The 26,968-nt window shown below is 39.6% G+C and overlaps 1 protein-coding gene and 1 pseudogene across 6 annotated transcripts in view; both read left to right on the top strand.

The window, feature by feature from the left end:
- WDR89 (WD repeat domain 89) overlaps positions 1–12,936 on the top strand; it is a 42,934-nt gene extending 29,998 nt beyond the window's left edge. For all 6 annotated transcript variants that reach the window (XM_059373346.1, XM_059373349.1, XM_059373351.1 and 3 more), the window contains one exon: positions 10,439–12,936. In XM_059373346.1, the coding sequence (XP_059229329.1) occupies positions 10,470–11,633 (1,164 nt within the window). In that variant the 5' untranslated portion in view covers positions 10,439–10,469 and the 3' untranslated portion in view covers positions 11,634–12,936. The remainder of the gene's footprint in view (positions 1–10,438) is intronic.
- Positions 1–26,968, top strand: part of LOC132000018 (large ribosomal subunit protein eL21-like) — a 50,115-nt pseudogene that overhangs the window by 15,256 nt on the left and 7,891 nt on the right.

Genomic DNA, 26,968 nt, shown 5'->3' with positions numbered 1-26,968 from the left:
ACTTGAAATTAGGATGTTTGATTCTTAAACCTATTGCTTTTTCTGTTGTACCACATTGACAATTTTTTGATAAGCTGAAAATACTTCACTGCATTCTTTTCTTTTCTTTTTTAACAATTTATTTACTTATTTGAGAGAGAGAGAGAGAGAATGGGAAGAGGGAGAGGGGAGAGGGAGAGGGAGAGGGAAAGAATCTTAAGCAGACTCCTGGCTGAGCATAGAGCATGATGCAGGGCTTGTTCTCATGCCTGAGCCAAAGTCAAGAGTCAGACACTTAACTGACTATACCCAGGTGTCCCAATGCATTATTTTCAAATTGACAATCTCTGAAAGTATTCAGAAGAAACTGGTAACATAAGTTGCTTCCTGGGAGAAGAAAGGGGCTTGAGGAACCTTTTGGAACCTTTTGAATTTTGAACCATACGACTATTTAGGATATTAAAAAATGCATTTTTTTCTAAAGGTTTTATTTATTTATTCGACAGAGATCACAAGTAGGCAGAGAGGCAGGCAGAGAGAGAGGAAGGGAAGCAGGCTCCCTGCTGAGCAGAGAACCTGATGCGGGGCTCGATCCCAGGACCCTGGGATCGTGACCTGAGCCGAAGGCAGAGGCCTTAACCCACTGAGCCACCCAGGCACCCTTAAAAAATGCATTTTTAAAAATACACAGGAGCACCTGGGTGGCTCAGTCAGTTAAGCGTCTGACTCTTGATTTCAGATCAGGTCTTGATCAGGGTTGTGAGTTCAAGCCCCACATTGGGCTCCTCACTGGGTGTGTAACCCACTTGAAGAAGGAGAGGAAGGGAAAGGAGAGGAAGGGAAGGAAAAGGGAAGGAAGGGGGGAAGAAGGGAAGGAAGGAGCGCAGGAGGCAGGGAGGAAAAGGAAAAAGGAAGGGAAGAAAGAAAGAAAAAAAAACACAGAAACTCACCAGATAGAGTTTAAGTTGTTTTGTTTTTTTTTTAAGATTTTATTTATTTATTTCACAGACAGAGATCACAAGTAGGCAGAGAGGCAGGCAGAGAGAGAGGGGAGGAAACAGGCTCCCCACTGAGCAGAGAGCCCGACACCACATGTAGGACTGAATCCCAGGACCCTGGGATCATGACCTGAGCCAAAGGCAGAGAGAGGCTTTAATCCACTGAGCCACCCAGGCGCCCCTAACAAGTTTTAAAACATTGTATCGTTTCAGTGGTTTGTGTTTTTATCTTGTTGATTTCCTTTGTGTTTCTTATTTTTTCCCCTTTTATTTTTGATCAAAAAATATAGAGGGTGGCGGGGGAGAGAATAGATAGATGTTCTAAAGGGAATGAAAGATCAAATCCCTCGTTTCAGTATGAATGAAGTTTGACTTTTTAAAGTATGTTACCTAAATCTTTCCTTGTAGGAGACTCTTACATAAAGTGAATATTTGGTGATATACACAAAACTTTATTTGATTATCTTCAATTAGTTAGAGAGGCTCTGGCTGTATTAACAAAAACTCTGGGGCAAACTGACTTAAATAGAAAATGTGGAATCTCATTAACATGGAATAAAAGTTCTTTCCATCAGTTGGATTGGGTCCACTTTAGAATTAGTGTTCTATATCTGAACGAATTGTAGTTAGGAGAATACATGCATGGGTTGGCAGGAATATAAGGTTTCTGAACCAATTACTGGTTTAAAAGAATAGAATTACTGTGATTGGTTTAGGCTAATCAGGATCTGCTCCTGGAGCTAGGGTCAAGTCTTGAAACCATGCTGATGCCACATGGAGGAGGGGAATGAGTTGGAGGGGATCCATCATACTGTCCACGAGAGCTCCTTAACTGCTCTTCAAATAATATATGATACATAACTGATTCCCCTCACCCTAATAATAACTTTTGTGCAGTGTAATTGTTTATGCTGGCCGATGCATGCATGGTGGTTTCTTTTACTATTCTCTACTCCATATAAATTCCATAATTAAAAAGTTTGAAAAGAGGGACAGAAAAAAATAAAGAATAAGTGATGTTTGCTTACAGTAACCTTTTTCTAGACCAGTGGGTTTTTTTTCCCCCCCAATCATCCTGCACTCTTTCTTTCTCCTCTGCTTATCTGTAGGGCTAACATGGAATTCGCCCTCTCAAAGGCTAATAGGCATATTCCTTAATTATAGTTGACATTAATGCTTCAGGACTTACATAAAAGAGCAGAAGCGTAGTATTAGCGTGAACACAGGTTCACACGTTTTGAAGAGACAACTTGCTTTTCAAACCACAGTGCCCCCTTTTCCTCCCCTTAGTAACTGTGAGAACATTGACCAGTTACTTAGTCTCTCTGAGCTTCAATTTCTGCCATAAAATGGGGATAACCCTATCTTATAGGGTTAAATGATTATGATTTAAAAAGTGACTAGATAGAAGTTGGTAGCCCATAGGCTAGCATCTGTTGAACTCCAATTATGATTATTTTTTCTCTGTGAGGCTCAGGTATCCTAGCCCAATTTGTTAAATGTGGGTATAGCATTGTCATCAATTGTAGGTGTGGATTGTAAAGTTATTAACGTCCATTCCTGAATGCCTTTTCCCTTGAAACCTTTTCCCACATTTGGGATATTGGCTGGACGTCTGCATTCCACAGTCATTATAGCTACTTCCTTATAAGTGAGCAACATTAAGTTTCAGCTGTGGAGAATTAGGTTTTTCTGACTCAAGTCTGATAACTTTTGTCAAGAAAACTAGTCCTATAGGGCGCCTGGGTGGCTCAGTGGTTAAGCCGCTGCCTTCGGCTCAGGTCATGATCTCAGGGTCCTGGGATCGAGTCCCGCATCGGGCTCTCTGCTCAGCAGGGAGCCTGCTTCCTCCTCTCTCTCTCTGCCTGCCTCTCTGCCTACTTGTGTTCTCTCTGTGTCAAATAAATAAATAAAATCTTTAAAAAAAAAAAAAAAGGAAAAGAAAACTAGTCCTATACTCAACATATACTTCACATACAATTGTTACTTTTCAGTAGTAAAAATGTAGTGTATGATGCTGATGCTGGCTGGTCTTTCAGGCATATGAGCATTCATAGTTGGAAGAAATACATCTTTTTCTAAAGATACTGCCATTTCTGATTTCATGCAAAATAATATGCAGAAGATGTTTAGTATAGTGCCTTTTGTAATCAGTATTTTCTAAATGGGTATAAAATGTATGTTATTTCCCTTTTTGTTTCTTGTTCAAATGGGGGGAAAAAGCTATTTCTTCTGTTATGGAGATATTTAAGCTAGTCTGTCCTTCAGATTTCATATTTAAACTTAACCATCTCAGAATCAGAGCAGTACCTAGTTGCAGCTAGGTATGTTTGGGATGTACTTTATTTACAGAAAGAACATTTTACTGGGTATATTTTAATAGGAAATAAAATGAAATAGCATTTCAACTGATAAAAAAAACTTAAATCTTACAAAAGCAAAAGCGACAAGAAATTCATACTTATGTTTAGGGATTTTGTTATTAAGTAAACAATTCCTAATTATCTAAGGTCAATTATTCAGATAAGAGATTAGTCAGCACTTCCCACCTACTATATTCCAAGATGGCAGTTCATCAGGAATTAATATTCTCACCACATTAAACTTAACCCAAAATGTTTGTTTTGGGTTGCTTTTCTAAATATCTTCCACCCTCCGCATTATAGTCAGATGGGAGAATCCTGTATTCCAGTAAGAACCACAATAGCAACTCTGGGGTCCTGCTGTTGTCTGATCTGTACTAAGTGGCTCAAGATGAGATATTAGTAATTCTTCCACCACTGTTCTCAGAACATCTAGGCCCATATTGCAGTTGGTTATAAAGGCTAATTATAATTATAATTATTGAATTATAACAAGCAGTCTTTTTTAAATGAAGAAAAATTCTTGGGACGCCTGGGTGATTCAGTCGTTGGGCAGATGCCTTCGGCTCCGGTCGTGAACGTGGGGTCTTGGGATCGAGCCTCTGGCTTGTGATCCCTCTCTTGTTGTGTCTCTGTCAAATAAATAAATAAAATATTTAAAAAAAAAGAAAGAAAGAAAGAAAGAAAAATTCTTTTTAACCACACAAATTACCATAGCTTTAGACTTTCCTAAACTTCCATTATCTGGATTTCTCATCTCATCTCTGTGTCGGCAGAGTACAAACTGCAGTATCTCCCTCGTGTAGGACTCCAGAGACAGTGGCAGTAACTTTCCCCTCTTTTGTACATTCCCTTCTCTTTGCTCTGCTCTTCCCTTTTGGCTTATTTTCATTTCTCTTCTCTTTTATATTCTTTAATACTCTTTTGTGTCCCCCTCTTTTTGCACCCTCTTTCTTTGTGTATCTGTATGTTTGTATGTTGACATAGGAAGGGCTCAGTCCACAATCCTCAGCTCTCTCTAGCCCGTTAAGATCTAGAATGCTAACTAAGCTTCCTTTTATGCATCTAACAGGAACAAATAGAGAAAAGATAGAAATTGTGGTTAATCTTACTTGTTCTCATCATATGTTTTGGTTGGGTTGAATCATATGAAATTGTCAATATTGTTCTGATTGACAGAAATAGATTTAACTTAATACTTCCCCTAAGCATTCCCACAGCCCAAAGCCAAAAGTAGGATTTGGAAACTGATTGGTTGAGGGAGAATTAGATATCCCAGAGGTTCTAGCTTAGCCAGGCAGATCAGAGGGCTGTCATGGTGCTAATACCATTAATCAAAATGGAGAAAATTGTGAAATATATCTTGTTTTTGTTTTTAAAGGGAAGATTTGGTGGGGGAGGAGAGAAACATAAATGATCACTTTTATTTTGGGGTGTAGTGGGACACATCCAAAAAGAAATGGCCAGTAGATGGTTGGAAATACAGATCTGTAAATGGATGAGATCATTGGCATATAGACGGCACGTGAACGTGAATGAAGTCACCCTGTGAGAATGTAGTGTGGGATGAAAAGAGCCTATGGCTTCTCTTAAGGACCGGAGGTGGATCATGCAAAGAAAACGCAGATAAAAACTGTGCATAGAAGAAAAAGTATTTATCATCTTGGAATGATTCATTAGCATGTAAAATTAAGAATTAGCTACATAGCCTAGGAAGGCTATATTTCAAGTATGACTCACTTGCATATTAATGTGTTAAAACATAAGCTAGAGGTTTTCATGTTTCTCTGTAAGAGATCAAATTATTTCACTGTATCTGTGTACTCTCTAAGCTCTAAAGCTTGAGGGCTTTGTGAGATATACTACCTTACCTCCAATACCCTTCTTCCTTTTTGTTTTTTCTGTCTCTCTCCCTTTCCTTCATCCATCCATCCATCCATCCATCCATCCATCCTTTAGTTCTTCTTTCTTGAGAAACTCTATTGCATTTGAATAGTGTGTCAAGTGGACAACCACTGTGATTGTTACCATTCTCTACAATCTTTTTTTTTTTTTTAAGATAGATTTATTTATTTACTTACTTATTTGACAGAGAGAGAGACACAGCAAGAGAGGGAACACAAGCACGGGGAGTAGAAGAGGGAGAAGCAGATGCCCTGCTGAGCAAGGAGCCCGATGCAGGGCTTGATCCCAGGACCCTGGGACAATGACAGCTGAAGGCAGACACTTAGCCTCCTGAGCCACCCCGGTGCCCCCATCTCCACAGTCTTGAAGTGTTAAGTTTGCTGTAGCATTCAGTCTGGGGCCTACCCTTCCTGACCCATCAACCCCTAGAATCCTTTGAATTGAAGCCATTTAGGGTACTGTTCCAATATGAAACAGACTCTCCAGGTAATGTAGGGGAGGGAGGGAGTGCTGTACTACTATCCTGCTTGAGTGCATGGTCATAGTCCTACAAATTACTGTCAGCTTAAAAGCCACATTAAACTTGATTGTTTAAAATTTCCATCAACCTGACCTTTCATATGCAAAAATCAAAATGAAGTAGTAGGAAAAATTATTTATTTTATAACCTCATATTAACTCTTGGAATATTTCAAGAATGGATAGTTTTTATCTGGAATTTTAAAAGGGTTTGTTTCTCCTTGAAGGGTATAGGAAATACACTCTTTTTTTTTTTTTTAAGATTTTATTTATTTTTTGACAGAGAGAGAAATCACAAGTAGGCAGGGAGACAGGTGGGGGGTTGGGGGGGTGGGGAGAACAGGCTCCCCGCTGAGCAGAGAGCCCAATGTGGGGCCCAATCTCAGGACCCTGAGATCATGACCTGAGGTGAAGGCCAACGCTTAACCAGCTGAGCCAGACAGGTGCCCCAGGAAGTATACTCTTAAGTAAATATACATTTGAAGAATAATTTGAATAGCTTGTGGTAAAAAAAAAAAAAAAAAAAAAGTTAAATAATATTTTTCTTTACAATATAAAATCTTTCTCTGTAGTTCCTTTTCATGCCCTAAAGTACTGTTCAAGAATCCCATTATTTTACTAATTTCCATGAGCAGAGCTCCCCCTGTAAACACTTAACACATGCAATATCCTTTTAGGTTTATTCTGTTTCTCCTAGAACAAGAGCAAGAAAGTTGAATCAATTATTCATTTATTCAATAATTATTTATTGATACTAGATAAGTAAGAAAGAGTAAGAACTTCAACAGCAAAATAGGGTTTTTCAAAAATACTGAGTGAAAAGAGCAAATGCAAAGAAGACATAAATGCAATGCCATGTTATAAATTCAGAGCAGTTGTGTCTGTAATGTTTCTTTAAATAAAAAACAAACAAGTATGGTAAAATGTTAACATCTGTTAAATCTGAGTATCTGTCTATATTTGGGTATCTTTTTTCTAAGCTTTGTATATTTGAAATATTTTATAATTAGGCATTTTTAATTTTTAAATTGATAAAACAAGCAATATGATAGGAAGTGACAGGGACTATTTTAGATCGGTTGACTAGGGAGGATCTTTCTAGGCAGGTGACACTGAGGTCTGAGTAACAATACCTAGATCCAAACTCACCCAGCCTCCAATATAGTGTTAGTGGTATTGGTAGTGGTAATACTGATAATTTTTTTTAAAGATTTTATTTATTTATTTGACAGATCACAAGTAGGCAGAGAGGCAGGCAGAGAGAGAGGAGGAAGCAGGCTCCCCGCTGAGCAGAGAGCCCAATGTGGGACTCGATCCCAGGACCCTGGGATCATGACCCGAGCTGAAGGCAGAGGCTTTAACCCACTGAGCCACCCAGGCGCCCCATACGGATAATTTTTATATAACATCTGTTGAATAAGTATTTTATTTGCCAGGTGTTGTGCTGAACACATTATTTTAGTTGATTCTTCTGACAACTCTTGAGTTGGTACTCATTTCTTCTTTTAAAGATGAAAAGACAGATATCATTAAAGATATCATTAAAGCAACAACAAAAAAACCATTTCATCATAAGAATGAAAAAGTTAATTTGTGAGGTAGACTATTTATTTGGTAAAAGCAAGATAGGAAATTTGTGATAAAGTCACTAGGCATGCAAGTTTTTCTGGCCTTGAACTTGTTCTACCATTAAGGAACTTCTAAGTTCAAGCTCCACATAGGGTGTAGAGATTTCTTAAAAATTAAAAAAAAAAAAATTTTTTTTTTAAGGTTTTATTTACCCATCTAACAGACAGAGATCGCAGGTAGGCAGAGAGGCAGAGAGAGAGAGTGAGAGAAGGAAGCAGGCTCCCTGCTCAGCAGAGAGCCCGATGCGGGGCTCGATCCCAGGACCCTGAGATCATGACCTGAGCCGAAGGCAGGGGCTTTAACCCACTGAGCCACCCAGGTGCCCCTAAAAAAAAAAAAAAATTTTTTTTTTATTGATACTAGATAAGTAAGAAAGAGTAAGAACTTCAACAGCAAAATAGGGTTTTTCAAAAATACTGAGTGAAAAGAGCAAATGCAAAGAAGACATAAGAGGGAGAAAGCACAAGCAGGAGGAGCGGCGGGCAGAGGGAGAGGGAGAAGCAGGCTGCTGCTCAGCTGAGAGCCCAATGTGGGAATTGATCCCAGGACCCTGGGATCATGACCTGAGTTGAAGACAGATGCTTAATCCACTGAGCCACCCAGGAGCCCCCAAAATGAAATATTTTAAGAGAAAAAAAGTGGAGGACAATATGGTGTGGTGATGAAGAGCACAGTCCTTGAAGCCAGAATGCCTAGGGTCACATTCCAGCTCCATCATTTATAAGTTACTACTGCCTGAGAAGTACTTCTCCAGAATTTCATATTGGGAACCCCCATGTATTAGTATTAGTTTCCTATTGTTGCTGTAACAGATTACTACAAACTTGGTGGCTTGAAAAAAATACAAATTTATTATAGTTCTGAGGGGTCGAAAGTCCAAAATAGGTCTCACTGGGTGAAAATCAAGGTGTTGGCAGGCCTGCATTTCCATCTAGAGAATCTAGGTTCCATCTAGATGGAATCTAAATGGGGACCATTCTTTGCCTTTTCCAGTTTCTACAGGCCATCCACTTAAAGACCTTCTTCCCCCAAACCAACAATATATTTTTCTGTGCCCTTCCTCCATAGTAAAATCTCTCTCTGACTCGCATCATGTTCTGCCTCCTCCTACTTTTAAGAACAATGGTGATTACACTGGACCCAGCCAGATAATCCGAATAATCTCCCTATTTTAAGATCAACTGATAAGCACAACTCGACACAAAACCCCAATAATCCAATTAAGGTGGGCAGAGGACCTGAGTAGGCATTTTTACGAAGACATACAGATGGCAAACAGATACAGGAAAAGGTGTTCAGTATCACTCATCATCAGGGATGATCAAAACCACAATGAGCTATTACCTTAAATCTGCCAGAATGGCCAGAGTCAAAAAGACAAGGAATAACAAGTGTTGGTGAGGATAGGGAGAAAAAGGAACCCTCATGCACAGCTTGTGAGAATGTAAATTGGTACAGCCACTGTAGGAAATAGTATGGAAGTTCCTTAAAAAATTAAAAATAGAAGTACAATATGACCCAGTAATTCTTTTTTTTATATATATTTTTTAAAGATTTTATTTATTTGACAGACAGAGATCACAAGTAGGCAGAGAGGCAGGCAGAGAGAGAGTGAGAGAAGGAAGCAGGCTCCCTGCTCAGCAGAGAGCCCGATGTGGGACTCGATCCCAGGACCCTGAGATCATGACCTGAGCCGAAGGCAGCGGCTTAACCCACTGAGCCACCCAGGTGCCCAATGACCCAGTAATTCTATTACTGGGTATTTATTCAGAGAAAATGAAAATACTTCATTCAAAAAGATACATGCACCCCTATGTTTGTTATGGCATTATTTACATTAGCCAAGATACAGAAGCAATTAAGTGTTCATGGATAAATAAATGGATAAAGAGGTCATGTATACACACACACACACACACACACACACACACACAAACACAGGAATATTACTCAGTCACAAAAAAAGGAAAAATGAGATCTTGTCATTCTTGACAATATGGATGGACTTAGAGGGTATTATGCTAAGTGAAATAGGTCACACAAATACCGTTTGATTTCCCTTAGATGTGGCACTTAAAAAATAAAAAGCTGATACAGACACATAAATATACAGAACAAACTGTTGGCTGCCAGAGGGGAGGGATGTGGGGGGTGGACAAAATGGATGGAGGGAAGTGGGAAATACAGGCTTCCAGTTATGGAATGAATAAATGATAGAGGTAAAAAGTACAGCATAGGGAATATAGGCAGTGATATTCTAATAGTATTGTATGGTGACAGATGGTAGCTACACTTGCGATGAGAATAATATAACACAGACTTGTGGAATCACTGTGTTGTACACCTGAAATTAATGTAACGTGTGTCAACTATACATCAATAATAAAAAAATTTTTTTAAAGATCAAATGATAAGCTACCTCAATTCTTCTTTGCCATGTAACCTAGCATTCGCAGGTTCCAAGGATTAAGGCATCAATATCTTGGGGGACCATTTTTCTGCACATCTGCACATCTATGTTTAAATTCTTTTGTTTTTTAATGTTAGGTTAGTCACCATACAGTACATCATTAATTTTTGATGTAGTGTTCCAAGATTCATTGTTTACATATAACACCCAGTGCCCCATGCAGTATGTGCCCTCATTAATACCTACCACCCGGCTCACCCTCCTGCCTATGTTTAAATTCTAAAAGTTGCCTCAGGCAGCTGGGGCCAGGAGAAGCCAGCATTGGCTAATGCTGAGAATTATGAGTTGGACCGAAAGTTGGGTGTAAGCTAAAGGAGCTACTGAGCAGTATATGTACATGTTTTAAAATTCTCTTACTGACATAAGGTATATGTGGTCGATTCAGTATTCAAGAGTGATTGAATTAGAGGGAAGCAAGCGAGTTCGAGTTATATCATGGCAGGGAAAGATTAAAATATTAGAATAGACTTTATTTCTGTTCTTTTGTGCCAGTCCTCAGAGGAAAGTGTTCTTGACTTGATTATAATTTTGGAGAAGCTTTGCGTTTAATTTTAAGTTTTGTATTTTTATTACAGATCTTTACTACGTTTGGATGCTACTCCTGACATGGAAAAGATTGAGGAACAATTTGCTAATCTGAGCATTGTTAAACGTTCCTCGGAAACTAAAGAGCCTACTTATTTGCTTGGTATAGACACATCAAAAGCTGTACAAGCAGAAAAAGAAAACTTGGTTGCTGTTTTATGTTCTAATGGATCAATCAGAATATATGATAAAGAAAGGTTATATGTACTACGAGAATTTAGTGGATATCCTGGACTTCTGAATGGAGTCCGATTTGCAAGTTCTAGTGACAGTGTATATTCATCATGTAGCGATGGCACCGTAAAGTGTTGGGATGCTCGATTAGCCAGTGAAAAACCTGTGCAGCTGTTCAAGGGTTACCCTTCCAATATTTTTATTAGTTTCGATATCAACTGCAATGATCATGTCATTTGTGCTGGTACAGAAAAAGTTGACGATGATGCCTTATTGGTATTTTGGGACGCAAGAATTAGTTCTCAGGATTTGTCTACTACTAAAGACCCACTTGGAGCATATTCAGAGACTCATAGTGATGATGTCACTCAAGTGTGCTTCCATCCCTACAATCCCAACATGTTAGTTTCAGGTTCATCTGATGGCCTGGTAAATGTATTCGATATTAGTGTGGATAATGAAGAAGATGCACTGATTACAACCTGTAACTCCATTTCATCAGTAAGCTGTATTGGTTGGTCTGGAAAGGATTATAAACAGATTTACTGCATGACACACGATGAAGGGTTTTCTTGGTGGGATCTTAATCATCTGAATACTGATGAACCAATTACATGTTTGAACATCCAAGATGTCAGAGAAGTGGTTAATCTGAAAGAAGGTATTTTGGACTATTTAATTGGTGGCCTATATCATGAAAAAATGGACAAATTGTTTGTTGTTGGAGGAACAAACACAGGAATTATTCACTTAATGAGCTGCACTACATCAGGATTGAGCCATGTGACCAGCCTTCACGGAGGTCATGCTGCTACCATCCGTTCTTTCTCTTGGAATATGCAGGATGATTCTTTGCTAACCGGAGGAGAAGACGCACAGTTGTTACTTTGGAAACCCGGACCAATAGAGAAGACATTTACAAAGAAAGACAGCATGAAAATAGCATCCTCTGTGTCCCAGCGAGTACGAGTTCACAGTAATGATTCTTACAAGAGAAGGAAGAAGCAGTGATGTTCTGTTGGGAGTTTACTTGACAGGTTTTATAGTTGCAAGTAGTTATTTTTGGGTACTACCTGTGATAGCTATGTTTAAAGCTCCTATGTAAAAACAAGCCAGTTAGCAAACAGTCCTGGAGAAATGTTGAAAATGGTTTAATTCAGGTCTTCATGTATTCTAAAATTATTTTTTTTAAAGCTGCCAGTTGAGTATATAATCAGTGAGTTGAAAGTAAAATTACATTCCTCATTTTTAAAACCCATCTGTTGAGTTAGTAAATGTTGGGTTTAAAGAAATAGCTTTGATAAGGACTTTTTAGAAGTGGATGACTGGTGTGACTTTAAAAAATCAGGTGGTTTGAAATACGTTTTTTAAGTTTAGGTTTTTTTTTTTACATTTTAAATCATCTTCATTATTTATAAAACCAAATCAGACTTTTCTGTAGGAGCTCCCACTTGCTTAATACACATAAATTAAGTTGGAGTATTTAAATATAAATATTCCAATGATTCTAAGTAGAACTAAGGGTTTTTTTTTTTTAAATAAAATGATTTGCATCTATTTAAAAAAAGATATTTAGTTTATATTTGCATCTATCTGGATAGATAGTTCTTTGTTTTGTTTTGTTTTGTTTTTTTAGTAGGCTCCACTCTGAGTATGGAGCCCAGTGTAAGGCTTGAACTCACGACCCTGAGATCATGTCCTGAGCTGAGATCAAGAGTCAGATGCTTAACGGACTGAGTCACCCTGGCACCCCTGTTTGCATCTATATCTTTAAATAGTTAAATGGTAAACAGATATTTCACTGATGAAAAGGAAATTATCTTGCAGAATTCATTTTGAGACTCAAAGGGAATATACAAAAAATGAAAGTATTTATATAGCAGAATGACTTTTTATTTCAAAATATTCTACTATCTTGTGATAAAATTTTCTTTCATAGTGTTTCATCCATAATTTTAAACTTAAGTGCCCATGGGGAATGGGGGCCATGTAGGAGGTGCTGCTGGGAAAGGATGATGCCATAATTTTGAACTTGAATTTTTGTTTGCTACCAGTTTTTTCATCCTTACTGTTAAATATTTTTCCAAAGAATCTTAATTAAAAAGTTGGTCACTTGGGTGCCTGGTGGCTCAGTTGATTAAGCATCTCACTCTCGATTTTGTCTCATGCTATGATCTCAGGGTTATGAGATTGAGCTCCACAATGCTCTGTGCTCAGAGGAGCATCTGCTTATCCCGCTCCTTCTGCTTTTCCCTAACTCACGCGTGTGCTCTCTCTTTCTCAAATAAACAAATAAACTATTCTTTAAAAAGTTGGTCGCTCTAAAGGTTTGGTATGTTTTCTTATGTTTAATTACAAATAAAAATATCTTTGTAGATAAGAATATTTATAAAGGGGTGCCTGGGTGGCTCAGTGGGTTAAAGCCTCTGCTTTCGGCTCAGGTCATGATTCTAGGGTCCTGGGATCGAGCTCCACATCCGGCTCTCTGCTCAGCAGGGTGCCTGCTTCCTCCTCTCTCTCTGTCTGCCTCTCTGCCTACTTGTGATCTCTGTCTGTCATATAAATAAATAAATCTTTAAAAAAAAAAGAATATAAAGATGTTTTAAAATGTTTTTATCTTTTGAACTAAAAATATTCTCATGAAAAATACAAACATTACTTGAGAACCTTGTACATTTCTCTTTAAATGTTAATGATTTATCACTGAGACCATAGCACTAGGGGAAAATCATATCGTACAGCACAGTCCAACGTACATGTAGGTTTGATCTAGCTTCACTCACTTGAGAGGGAGCAATAGTTAAGTCCCTGTTAAGCATATTCAAAATAAATAATTCTTTTTTTTTTTTTTTTAAGATTTGTTTATTTTAGAGTGAGAGCATGAACAGTAGGAGTAGAAGGGAAAGGAGAAAATCTCTACAGACTTAATGCTGAGCGGGGACCCTGAGGCAGGGCTTGATCTCATGACCCTGAGATCATGACCTGAGCAAAATCCAGTTAGAGGCTTAACCAACTGAGCCACCCAAGTAAGTGCCCCTCAAAATATGTAATTTTTATTTGAAAAAATTCACCAATTCTTGCTTTTGTTCAAATCATAAACCTGAGGTTAATTCTGGACTTTTTTCTTTTCTCTTATTTAGTCAATCACCAAGACCTATGCCACTCCACCTCCCAGAATCTGTCTGCTGTTCTTTTGCATTTACCACCCCCCCCACTACTGCCTTAGATAAGAGTTTCATCATTTCTCCTAGATTACAGACCCTTTTTTCTAATCGGCTCCAATTCATTCTTCCCACTATTTCTAGGCTGAACATAGGAAACACAGATTTGATAATGCCTCATGCTGCTTAAAATCTTTGGTACATTTTGATCTTTTGATGGAGCACTATGTAAAAATGAAAAACCATGTTTTTAAGATACTTAGGATATGAGATAATGCTGACTATGTAAGTAGAAAAGCTGTATAAAAAGACTTGGAGACACTGCATTTATAAAACAACACAGGAAATGAAACAGTTATCAAAACAGTAAAACTTTCAAAAATGTTTAAACTTTAGAAGTAATTAATAGAGGGCACCTGGGTGGGTGGGTAGGTTCGATGTCAGATGCTTGATGGCGACTAGGGCCATGATCTCAGAGGTGTGAGACCAAGCCCTGTGTCAGGTTCCATGCTGACCGTTCTTTCTCTCCTTCTCCTCTGCCCCTTCTGTCCTTCTCTCTCTCCCTCTCTCCCCCCTCCAAAAAAAAAGTAATTAATAGAGTTAGAAGATGTAGGTAAGCAAATACCTTTGAAAGTAGACCTCAAAGAGAGAGAAAGTAAAAGAAAAGATTAAAGGCACAGAAGATAAAATAAGGGTCTACTATCAGATTATCAGTTTTTACAATGTGAAAAGAAATGTAAAGGAGGTTGACGGGATTATTAAAATGAAATAACATTAGACGCTATGCCCAGAACTTCAGTCTTCAGATCGAAAGGCCCAACAGAGTGTCAAGTATAATAAATGAAAAAGATCCACACTGAGGTATAGCACTGTGAAGTGTCAGAACTCCCAAGAACAAAGAGAAAATTTTTTAAATTTCCAAAGAAAGGGAGGGGGGAAGCAATCACTTAGGTACAAGGAAAACATGTGAATTAGACTCTTCATTAGCAAATCTGGATGACACAAGATGGTGAATCAAAGTTCCAACTTCTGAGGACAATTTCCTGCTATCTGAACTTGTGCTCTCCAAACTCATGAAGCAAATGGCAGTAAATTTTTTTGAGACCTCCCTTGCTAAGCAAATATTTTTCACTTGCCTTCTGAAACTGAGGAACTAGATTTATTTCCCTAACAGAATATCCATTGTTAACCACACTCATTGGCCACTAGGAATTTAACAATTTGGATTTCAGGAGATAATTGCTTTTCTCACCTATAATTCTATAGATCAAATTGCCCTAATGGGAGATTTTTTTGTTTCTTTGTTTTTAAAGATTTTATTTATTTGAAAGATAGTGATCACAAGTAGGCAGAGAGACAGGCAGAGAGAGAGAGAGAGGGAAGCAGGCTCCCTGCTGAGCAGAGAGCCTGATTCGGGACTCGATCCCAGGACCCCAAGATCGACCCAGTGGTTCCAAATTAGGTAAATGCTGAAGAGAATTGAAAGCGTAAGTCCATATAAAAAATTGTACATGAGTGCTCTTAATGGCATTATTCATAATACCAAAAGGTGGGAACAATCAAATAATCATCAATTGTTGGAGGGGTAAATTATGGTGTATTCAAACAATGGAATATTATTCAGCCATAAGAAGAAAGGAAGTGCTAATACCTGCTATAACTTGGATGAGTCTTGAAAACATACTAAGTAAAAATAGCCACAAAAGACTACCCTGTATGATCCCGTATACGTCAAAAGCCCAGAATAGTCAAGTCTATAAAGAAGAAGAACAACAACAGAAGAACATGTATCAGTGGTTACCGAAGGCTGGGAGGTAAGAGGGAAATGGGAGGGTTTGTGGATGATTGGGGGGGTGTAGGGGTGATGCAAATTGATGGTGATTATAGTTGCACAACTCTGAATATAATAAAAACCATTGTATTGTACACTTTGAGTAAATGAATTACATGTGAATTTTACCCAAATGTAGTTGTTACCAAATATATGACAAATACGAACCAAAAAACCTGGGAGGAATTGGAATTTTTAAAAAGATTTTATTTATTTGAGAGAGAGAGAGAACAAGAATGGGAGCAGGGACAGAGGGAGAAGCAGACTTCCTGCTCAGCAGGGAGCCTGACGTGGGGCTCAATCCCAGGACCCCTGGATCATGACCTGAGCTAAAGGCAGATGCTTAACCGACTGAGCCACCCAGGCATCCCTTGACAAAATAGAATTTAAGTTTAATACAACCTTAATTCCAAAACCAGATGAAAATAAAGAAAAAAGTGAGGTTCATTTGTTTATGAATATATATTCACTATTAAAAATAGCTAACCGAATCCAATGGTGCATTTTTAAAAAAAGAGACAAACTAGGGTTCATCTCAGGATGACTCAACATCAGAAAATCTATCACAGGGACACCTGGGTGGCTCAGTCAGCAAAGCATCGGCCTTCAGCTCAGGTCATGATCTCGGGTGGAGGGGGGTCCCCTGCTCAATGGGGAGCCTGCTTCTCCCTTTCCCTTTGCCCCTCCCCTGATTATGGTCTTTCATGCTCTCTCACAAATAAATAAGTAAAATCTTAAAAAAAAAAAAAAAAAAGTCAGGGCGCCTGGGTGGCTCAGTGGGTTAAAGCCTCTGCCTTTGGCTCAGGTCATGATCTCAGGGTTCTGGGATCGAGCCCCGCATCGGGCTCTCTGCTGCGTGGGGAGCCCGCTTCCCCCACCCCACCACCTGCCTCTCTGCCTACTTGTGATCTTGGTCTGTCAAATTAAAAAAAAAAAAAAAAAAAAAACTTAAAAAAATCTATCATGGTAATGGACAAAATGGAAAAAATCAATTATTTTAATTGATAAAGAAAAACAGTATGGTTTCACACCTACATATGAAAAATATAAACATCATGCTATCTATAGAATAATTTTTTTAACTTGGTTAGAACTATCCTCAAAATCTAGAGTACGCATTATTCTTTTTGGAGAAATGTTAGATTAAATACATTCCCTTTAATACCAAGATTCAATGAGGAAGCTTATCGCATTAGTATGAATGCTGGCCAATACTCTAAGGAAAGAAGAAGTAGGATAATGTGTAATGATTGGAAGAGAAGAGGGGAAAAACTCATTTGCAAATTATATATACCTAGAAAATCCAGTATGCAAATGATATATACCTAGGTATATACCTAGACTTATTTTCAATTTTCTTTGAACTATTCAGAGAGTCAGCAAAGCTGCCAGACCAAGGCCAGCCTACGAAAATCTAAAGAATATCATTTTACAATAGCAGGAAATTTCTAAAAAGTATCAAGGAATTAACAAGAATACTCAAGATCTGTTCGGAGAAACTTTGAAACTCCAATAAAGACAGAAGACGTGGGGCGCCTGGGTGGCTGAGTCGGTTAAGTGTTCAGACTCTTGATTTCAGCTTAGGTCATGATCTTGGGTTTGGGGGGATAGAATCCCTGAGGAGGGCTCAACGCTCAGCATGGATTTGGCTTATCCCTTTCCCTCTGCTCCTCCCCATGCTCCTGCTCTCTCAGTCTCTATCTCTAAATTAAATAAATAAAATCTTAAAAAAAAAAAATAGAAGATGTTCTAAGAAACCTTGCTTCCAGTGAGATGACAGTATTATAAAAGTAACCATTCTGAATTTAGTCTGAAAATTTAATGTAACCTCAACCAAATTCCAGTTGGACTTTTTTTTTTTTAAGATTTTATTTATTTATTTCACAGAGAGTACAAGTAGGCAGAGAGGCAGGCAGAGAGAGAGAGGAGGAGAAGCAGACTCCCTACTGAGCAGAGAGCCAGATGGGGGCTTGATCCCAGCACCCTGAGATCATGACCTGAGCCAAAGGCATAGGTTTAACCCACTGAGTCACCCAGCTGCCCCCCAGTTGGACTTTTTGAAGAACCCAAACTTACTTTAAAATTTTGTATGGATGGGGCACCTGGGTGGCTCAGTTGATTAAGTGTCAGACTTTTGGTCTCACCTCAAGTCTTGATCTTAGGGTCATGAGTTCAAGTCCCGAGTTGGGCTCCATGGTGGACTTGGTGCCTACTTAAAAAACAGCTGGGGCTCCTGGATGGCTCAGTCAGTTAAGCGTCTGCCTTCAGCTCAGGTCGTGATCTTCAGGGTCCTGGGATCAGGCCCACACTGAGCTCTCTGCTCACTGGGGATCCTGCTTCTCCTCCTCCTCTCTTGTGCTCTCTCTCACTATCTCTGTATATTTCTCAAATACATAAATAAAAATCTTTTTTAAAAATTATATGAAAGCATAAGATCCACAAAGAACAGTAAACTTAGAAAAGGAGAATTTTCCCTACCAGACATTAAGACTATCAGATAACCACAAACTCATAGTAAAAACTGTGGTGTGGCCTTAGAACAATGTCAATGAATAGAGCACAGAAAGCATGGATATATAGCAACTTAATATCTTATAAACGTGACATAATGCAAAAGGGAGAGTTTTTTATTAGTTGGTTTTGAGGATACTAGCTCATTAGATGGAGAAAAATGAAACTAGATTCCTTAAATGGTAGACTTAAATGATAAAAGATGAAAACTATAATATAAGGAAGTATGAGACAATATGTCTGTGACCTACAAATAGCAATTGACTTCTTAAAATTCAAAAGTATGCAGTATAAAGAAAAAAGAAATTTTATATCAAAATTAAGCATTTCTGGTCCCCCAAAATCTATAGATAAGCAACAGGGTGCAAGAAAATATATCTGAAATCAACAAGTGGTTAATTAGACTATAGGAGGAACTGCAAATCCTTAACAGAAAACAATGCCAATGGAAAAATGACCCGACTGTGAGAAGGGAATATACAACTGATGAATGGTTGAACACTACATCTGAAACTAATGATGTACAATGTGTTGGCTAGTTGAATTTAAATTTTTTTTTAAAGACTATGAAAAGGCAAATTTTGGAAGAGCTTAAAAAGGTGGCCAAACTCTTTCAAAATTAGGGAAATGAAGACTTAATCATTTTATACCTTTTAGAACAAAATTAGAAAACTAAATGATACCAAGTGTTGGAGGTATGTGGGCATCTAGGATCCGCCACGCACTGGTGATAGGAGCGTAGGCCCAGATGCAGCTCTTCTGGAGAGCGGACACTTTTGTGCTGACGTACTCTCTGACCTAGCAGTCGTAATGGGGTAATGTCTCAAAGATACTTTCATACAGGTCCATTACTGGGCATTATTTGTGATGTCGTGGAGTTGGAGACAACCTGGACATCCATCCCTGAGAGACAGGTAAAAATGTATTGGATTTACACAATGAAGTATTCTGTGGTATTTACAAGCCACGGTTTAGATGTACACTTGGCCACATGGCTTGACCATAAAATAGTACCCAATGGAAATGGGAAACTATGCATACATAGGGAAAGCCATTTATATAAATTTAAAATACACAAAGAACTTCACATTTTGCAAGGACATACAAAGCTGTACATAGTAGTGACCACAGAGTGATTGCCTGGTATGGGGGAGAAGGGAAAGGAAGTGAATTTAGAAGTAAAAGAGGAGGGCAGAATGAGAGAGGGAAGGAGGAAAGAGTAGAAAAGAAACTTTTTTTTAAAGATTTTATTTATTTATTTGACAGACAGAGATCACAAGTAGACAGAGAGGGAGGCAGAGAGGGAAGCAGGCCCCCTGCTGAGCAGAGAGCCCGATGCCGGACTCAATCCCAGGACCCTGAGATCATGACCTGAGCCGAAGACAGTGTGGCTTAACCCACTGAGCCACCCAGGCACCCCGAAAAGAAACTTTAATGGGAAAGAAAAAATAACTTTCAAAGACTATTACACATCTGTTGGAGAGTTTAAGAATGAATAACAGGCACTCAGAAAGCAATGTATACGAACAAGGGTGGGGGTAAAAAAAATGTGTAAGAAAAGAAATGCGCCCCACATCGGGCTCCCTGCTCAGCAGAGAGCCTGCTTCTCCCTCTCCCTCTGCCTGCTGCTTTTCCTACTTGTGCTCTCTCTCTCTGTCAGTAAATAAATACAATCTTTAAAAAAGAAAAAAAAAAGAAATGCAATCAGTACACTACTTAACCCTTCACTGATAAATTATATTTATGGAGCCATACTAGTGTAAGCACAGTATTGATTATTCAAATGTTGTAAAACTATTGAGAGCAGGGAAGAGAAGTGGAAGACGTGGGCAAATGTTTAGTTTTCCTCTCCCATAGCAGAGAGTCAACACTCTGTGGATAAAGCAAGGAAATAGCACTATAAGCACATTATTTAGAAACATGTAAGTAAATTGCTTGCCAAAAAAGTTAAACAAGTTGAAAGGGATTCCCTCTAGAGAAGAGCTGGGGTGAAGAGATCGGTTAGGGGAGTGCTGGTTTTTGTTCTTCAGTATTTGTTATAGGATACCTTGTGGTGGAATATCAGGATACTTCTGGCTGCAAATAACAGCTCATTTCAAATGAACTATATAAGGAACCTATTACCTCACATAAGTTCAGAAGTGGAGCATTTCCAAGGTTGCTTGTTAGCAAGAAGGCAAATTCTTTCCATTCTTCTGCTCTGCCAATCTTTATCTTGTCAGCCTCAAGTTCCCAAGATTGCTATAATCCGTCAACGATCACATCCACACTCAACTATGTCCAGTGGAAAAGAGAGTGTTTCTTTGTGATCCTTTTTATTAATGATCGCACAGTTACACACAAACACACACTTTCTGAGAAACCTCACACCAAGTGTTACTGGCCAGAATTTCATTGTGTGCCCACATGCCTCAAATAGTCACTAACAGGAGAAATGCGATCACCACCAATTGGCCCACATGTGAACCACTGCCTGTGGGGTTGGGGGTAAAACAGACTTTTCTGAAGTACAGGGGTCCAGGGAAGAATACAAAAAGTATGTTGGGGTTATTGAGTAGCTGCTGGGAAGGTGCAGTACCTTCTATAGGTACTGCTTGACTTCAGTCACGTATATGATTTCTTCAAAATATTTCTCATTGGAACCTTGACTCAAATGAATGTAAAGTATTTGTGAGGCAAGAGTTAGCCTGCACTGTTTTACTTTTTTTCATCAACATGCATTCAATGCAAGCCATTCGACCTTTAGTGGGTGCTTATTTAGAGGAGAGGGAGACATTTAACAAATTTAAAATGAGAAACTGAAAAATGTGTCAGATGGTATCTGTTGTCCTTTTGGCAAATTTTATGTGATTTTCTGCCGCTGCAGTCAGCAATGTCATAGTGAATCAATTTGCTATTCAATTACTGACCCATTTTACTAATCCATCTCTCAGATCCACAAACCAACTCAATTATCTAGCTTTGAGATTACTCATACATTATGTTGTTGGCACTTTAGTGCTGCCTGGGTTTTGTGCATTACACTGCCCATTATCGCTTGATCACGTAAAGTGTCAGAATTAAAATCATCTAACTTTGAGGCCCCGTCGTCCTTCATTCTTCCTGCTTTACATTGTATGCTTAAGCAAAACACACATGCACACGCGTGCGCACACACACACACACCCCAGAACAAAAAAAGCAAAACCTACTTGCAATCCTTGAACGCGTCACGACAAATGTAGCCCCACTGGGCACTGGTGTCACTATCTGCAAACTGGAGATAAGAGTAGGTGCGGAAACTCCTGTCTTCGTTATCTGTTCTCCCTTCCCGTAGTTATCGGGGGAGGGGGGATGTAATATCCAGAATAAGGACTATCTCCCAGAATATTTTACAAGTGTTTGTGGTTATAAGACTATGTTGGGGGGCACCTGGGTGGCTCAGTGAGTTAAAGTCTCTGCCTTTGGCTCAGGTCATGATCCCGGGGGTCCTGGGATTGAACCCGCATCGGGCTCTCTGCTTGGCGGGGAGCCTGCTTCCTCCTCTCTCTGCCTACCTCTGATCTCTGTCAAATAAATAAATAAAATCTTAAAAAAAAAAAAAAAGACTATGTTGGGGCAATGGAACGTATGTGGAAACTTCTAAGAATCTGCATAAATTGACAGCTATTGAGTTCCCTGGGCCCCCTCTCCAGCTGTCTGGAATGTAGATGGGATGGCTGGAGCTCTCTACCCCACGTCTTGGATTGTGAGGATAAAGGCCACGACTAGCTTCTAGCTGTTGGCTAAAAGGAATCTGGAACCCTGAGGTTTTGTGGAGAAAGAAACTGCCCTGTGCTTTAGCAACTATTATTTCAAGTTTCTGTTACAAGCAGTGGAATCTAATTGATAACACTGTATAAACTTTTTAAGATGGTTGAAAATATTACATGAGTGGATACATGTAAAAGCTCTTAGAAAAATGTTTGGGAGTTGGGATGCCTGGGTGGCTCAGTACCTCTGCGGTTACCTGCCTTTGGCTCAGGTCATGATCTCAAGGTTCTGGGATTGAGCCCTGTGTCAGGTTCCCTGATCACTGAGGTCGGCTTCTCCCCTGCACTGCCCTCCACTTGTACTCTCTCTTTCTCTTGAAAAAAGAAATAAAATCTAAAAAAAGAAAAAGAAAAAAGGACAGTGCCTGGGAGTAGAGTAAGCTCTAAGTCATAATTATAATTTTACACTGTTTCCATGTTTTGGTAAGGTTGTTCCCTCTGCCCTGTGGTTTGTTTGACAAACTTTTATTTGTCTTTATGACCCAGTTCAATCATTTCCTCCTCTGCGAACCTTTTCTGATCTCCATCTAGGGAGTTAATCCTCCCATTGCTTTGTACTAGCTCTTAATCTTATGTGTACTTTTATAGCAACTTGGATATTTTTGTTTACAAATTTGTCTCCTTACTAAACTGCTTTCTCATTAAAAAAAAAAAAAAAAAGTTAGAGTTGCCTTTTTAAAAAAAGATTTTGTTTTTAAGTAATCTCTATGCCCAACGTTTGGCTCAAACTTAGAACCCCAAGATCAAGAGCCACACACTCCACCAACTGAGCCCACCAGGTGCCTCTAGAGTTCTCTTTCAATAAACATAAAAATGTCATGGATCCTGTAGATTCTGCTACTGCCCCTAAACCAATGGCAGGATTTAATATGCTGATGTGGCAAAACACCACACCTCCCAACCTCACCCCAAAGATCCTGCTGTACCACTTCTAGAGGAGACATAACCTTCCTCCCCTCTTCTGACCTGCTCGGTGGATTAGCTGAACCAAGTGTCCGTTGGGCTAGGCACTGTAGTGGGAGATGCTAGAGAAGGTTTGGTCTCTGCCCTCAGAGAGCCTGCAATGTACCAGGGGAGACAGAGTCTCAACTAATAAAAAGAAGATGTGGGGCGCCTAGGTGGGTCAGTGGGTAAAGCCGCTGCCTTCGGCTCAGGTCATGATCTCAGGGTCCTGGGATCGAGTCCCGCATCGGACTCTCTGCTCAGCAGGGAGCCTGCTTCCTCCTCTCTCTCTCTGCCTGCCTCTCTGCCTATTTGTGATCTCTCTCTGTCAAATAAATGAATAAATAAATCTTAAAAAAAAAAGAAATATCTTATAAAAAAAAAAAAAAAGAAGAAGATGTACAGAGTGCAAAAGTAGGGGGAGGAGGGAGAGAAATGATTCATTCTGTTCTCAGGCACATGTTAAGAGAAGATGATGCCTGGAATGTATTTTGAAAGAAAACTAATTTACCCGATAGGCTGGAAAAAGGGGAGAAAAGAGCAACAGATGATAAAACGGGCAGAAGGAAAACATGTGCAAAGGCGCAGAGGCATAAAATACGTGGTTAATTTTAGTCATGAGCATTGGACTCAGGTCCTCCCAAGTTTCTCTGCAAACACATTCACGAAACATTTCTTAGGGTGATTTACCTCTGCAGATGGCTCATTGCATCTATTATGCCTTGAGTTCTCACTGTTTTAATTCTGAGGACGATGTTTCCCTGTGCTGTTTTCTAGACTCCGTGCCACTAGGTATGGCCAAAGTTGTTAAAATTATTAGTCTAAAGAAGTGTTCCTCAGTGCCACTCAAATCCCTCCCCTCATCGCCCCTTGACTCACCCTACAAGCACCCTGCATTCGGGAGCTCTTCCTTCTAGAGGCTCACTCTTTGCTCTGACATCCAGAGCATTTGCAAGACTCCCTTGGAAAAACTTCCTGGTTAGTTTTTAGCTATTCATTTCTAGTTAACAGCAGATCTGTCAGTTTTCCACCTTCTGTCTTTAGTACTTAGCCTAGGGGCAATGCTGCATTAATTTGAGGGTTGTTTTGTTTTGTTTTTTCCCCAGGTTTTTTTTTTTTTTTTTTTTTTTTTGGTTCCAGTAACTTCCTCATTGATTAAACTAGACTCTATGTATGAAGTTGCCATCTGTGCCTTCATTTCTCTTCTCTAGGACAGAATAAAGGCTCCATATTTCCTTAGGGGCTTTACCAATAATGGAGCTTGGCCCAGGAGTTGAATGAGAGCCCAGCAGGGGCTTAACCAAGTACTATTTCCCTGGAGACCCTCATTAACTATGACTCCCACAGGGTCCCGAGCCTGGTGTGATAGGACGGTGGCTTGGCTGGATAGAGCTCTAGCACTCTGCCTTGGCAATTCCTTTTTGAAAGTTGGATTGAGTTTTCTATAAGCCTTGAAGACTGTTCCAGATCCAAGCGCCATCTGTAAGCACTTGCCAGTGTAGTCTTCTCCCTGCTTCCACAGTACTGAGTGCACGTACCTCTGCTGTTAAACGCGTGACACGCTGTAAAGTTTTACTTCCATTCCTGTCCTATCGGGTATAGGTAGCCAGCAACCACTGTGTCCGTTAGTACGGACCAGAGCCAAAGAATCGAAGTGAGGGTCCCATCTTGTGAGTTGGCTTTCTCTTCACGGAGCCTGCTTCCTTGGCCACCCAGACTTTAACTGAAAAGGCCCAAGTGTGAGTGCTAGTTCTCAGCATTCATCTGCCGGTAAATACACTTGTCGAGGGACGCTGAGCTGCTCTGAGATTAGGATCACCAGTGCAGTCTTCTTGTCTTCCTTACCCACATCTCTGTTGCAGTGTGACCAGTCCCTGGCTCCAGGGTCTGGGTTTCAACCCCATTCTCGCTTGGCGACCTGAGGCAGAGTTGGAGATACTCCGCACAAATACCTTCGTGAGATGGGGGTCATTAATATACCCATTTTACATGTGAGGAAACAAAGGACGACAGAGATGAAGGTACTTCCAACTCTAAAACTAGATCAAGAAGCACTGTAGGAATGGGAAGTAACTGGCTCTTGTTTTATGACCTCAGGGTTGTATATCGGGAGCAGCCCGGTGATGGGGCTGAGTGTGGATCCAGGTGTGAGATCCTCTGGGTTAAATCCTGACTGTATTACTCATTACCTAGGTGGTTTTGGAGGGGAAGTTACATAACCTTCTGTACCTTGGTTTCCTCATCTGAAAAAAAAAATGGCGCAATTAATAGTCTTCACCTTTTAGATTCTTATAATAATTAAGTGAGTTAATACAGGTGAAACACTTAGGACAGTACTTCAGACATGAAAAGTGCTCAGTGAATGTTAGCTATTGTTTATTTTTATCATCAGCATCAGCATCATTGAAACCAAGATGCCAGATAAAATGAGGTCCAGGGTCATTAGCCACTTGTCATGAGATTTTGGACTTACATGATGCTTTCCGGAGATTTCATAGTCATTAGCCTGCATGATTGCATCACCACAACATACTGCTGGCCTGTATAACCAGCTATGCCATCTTCTTTTTACAGATTCATTCACTTAACTCTGTTTATTTTTTTTTAAGATTTATTTATTTTATTTTTTAAAGATTTATTTATCTGTTTTAGAGAAAGAGAGCAAGGGGGAGAGGGGCAATGGGAAAGGGAGAGAGACTCCCCATAGAGCACAGAGCCCTGACACGGGGCTCCATTCCATGACCCTGAGACCATGACCCGAGCTGAAACCAAGAGTTGGACACCCAACCAACAGAGCCTCCAAGGCACCCCAAGATTTATTTTAATTTAGAAAGAGATAGAGTACATGGTGCAGGGGGAGGGGCAGGGGCAGAAGGAGAGAATCTTCAAGCAGATAACCCATGAGATCATGACCTTAGCCAAAACCAAGAGTGGGATGCTCAACCGACTGAGCCACCCAGGCACCCCCATTTAGCTCTGTTTATTGAGGCCTCTTATATACCAGGCACTGCTATGTTCGGAAAATTCAAAGGAAACTTACGGTTTCCTGCTCTGTGTTAACAAGAACTGCCTTTGGGAGTGGGTTTCAAGGGGACATTTTACTTTCTACACTTTGTTTGAATTTATATAATAGAAAGAGATTACTTTTATGGCGGTGGGAGAAGAGTCTAATGGGAAGGCAGGCATGCAAACTGTTAATTATAATACAACGTCATTATGGCAGTATTAACAAGGGGACACATGGAGGTTCCTAGAGGAAAGTCAGAATAGTGGCACTTAGGCATGAATAGAAGCCAAATAAAAGAAGGGAGAAGGGTGTTTAAGCAGTGAAAGCATGAATGAGTGTGGTTTATCCTGAGGAAATTACATATCATTCAGTACTGCTTCACATGTTTGGAGAGGCAAATGATAGACGTTAAGCTATTTGGGTAAGTCGGAGTGAGATAAGGAATTTACTAGGTGAAAGTGCTCTGAATTTGTCTACAAGTGACAGATGCCCATGAAGAATTTTATGCTGGGGAGTGACATGATCAGCTTTGTACCATTCTTCTGGCACCGTAGGCAATAAAAACCAATAATTTTCTGAAAGGCCAGTGTGGTCCAAGTGATACTATTGTCAGAAGGCAAGTCTTTTGACCTGTGTTTAGCATTTTCCATGAAACCATGCTGTCTCCTATATTAAGCAATATATAAAAAAGATCCCACTATTTACTATATTGATCTGCTAGTGTGAATTTAAACTCATGACTAAGAGGGAGGTCTGGGTGGCTCAGTCGGTGAAAGTCTGCCTTTGGCCCCGGTTATGATCCTGAGGTCCTGGGATCCAACCCCACACTGGGCTCCCTGCTCAGCGGGGATCCCTCTTCCCCCTCTCCCTCTGCCACTGCCCCAGCTTAGGATTTCTGTCTCTCTCTCTCTCTCTTAAATTAAAAAAAAAAAAAAAAAACTTTAGAAAAAATAATAAAGTCATGACTAAGAGAATGGGAAAAGAGTTCACATAATCATCTAGCAACTTAACCTTGTCTTTTATCTTTTTGTGAGGACACGCCTATTAAAAGATATTTTTCGCTTGAATTCCATCTTCCCGTTTGAATGGAAGAGAGCTACGAT

The sequence above is a fragment of the Mustela nigripes genome, chromosome 13, assembly GCF_022355385.1.
Source record: "Mustela nigripes isolate SB6536 chromosome 13, MUSNIG.SB6536, whole genome shotgun sequence".
Lineage (NCBI taxonomy): Eukaryota > Metazoa > Chordata > Mammalia > Carnivora > Mustelidae > Mustela > Mustela nigripes.
The sequence above is the reverse complement of the archived record's forward strand: the minus strand, read 5'-3'. Positions and strand labels throughout refer to the sequence as shown.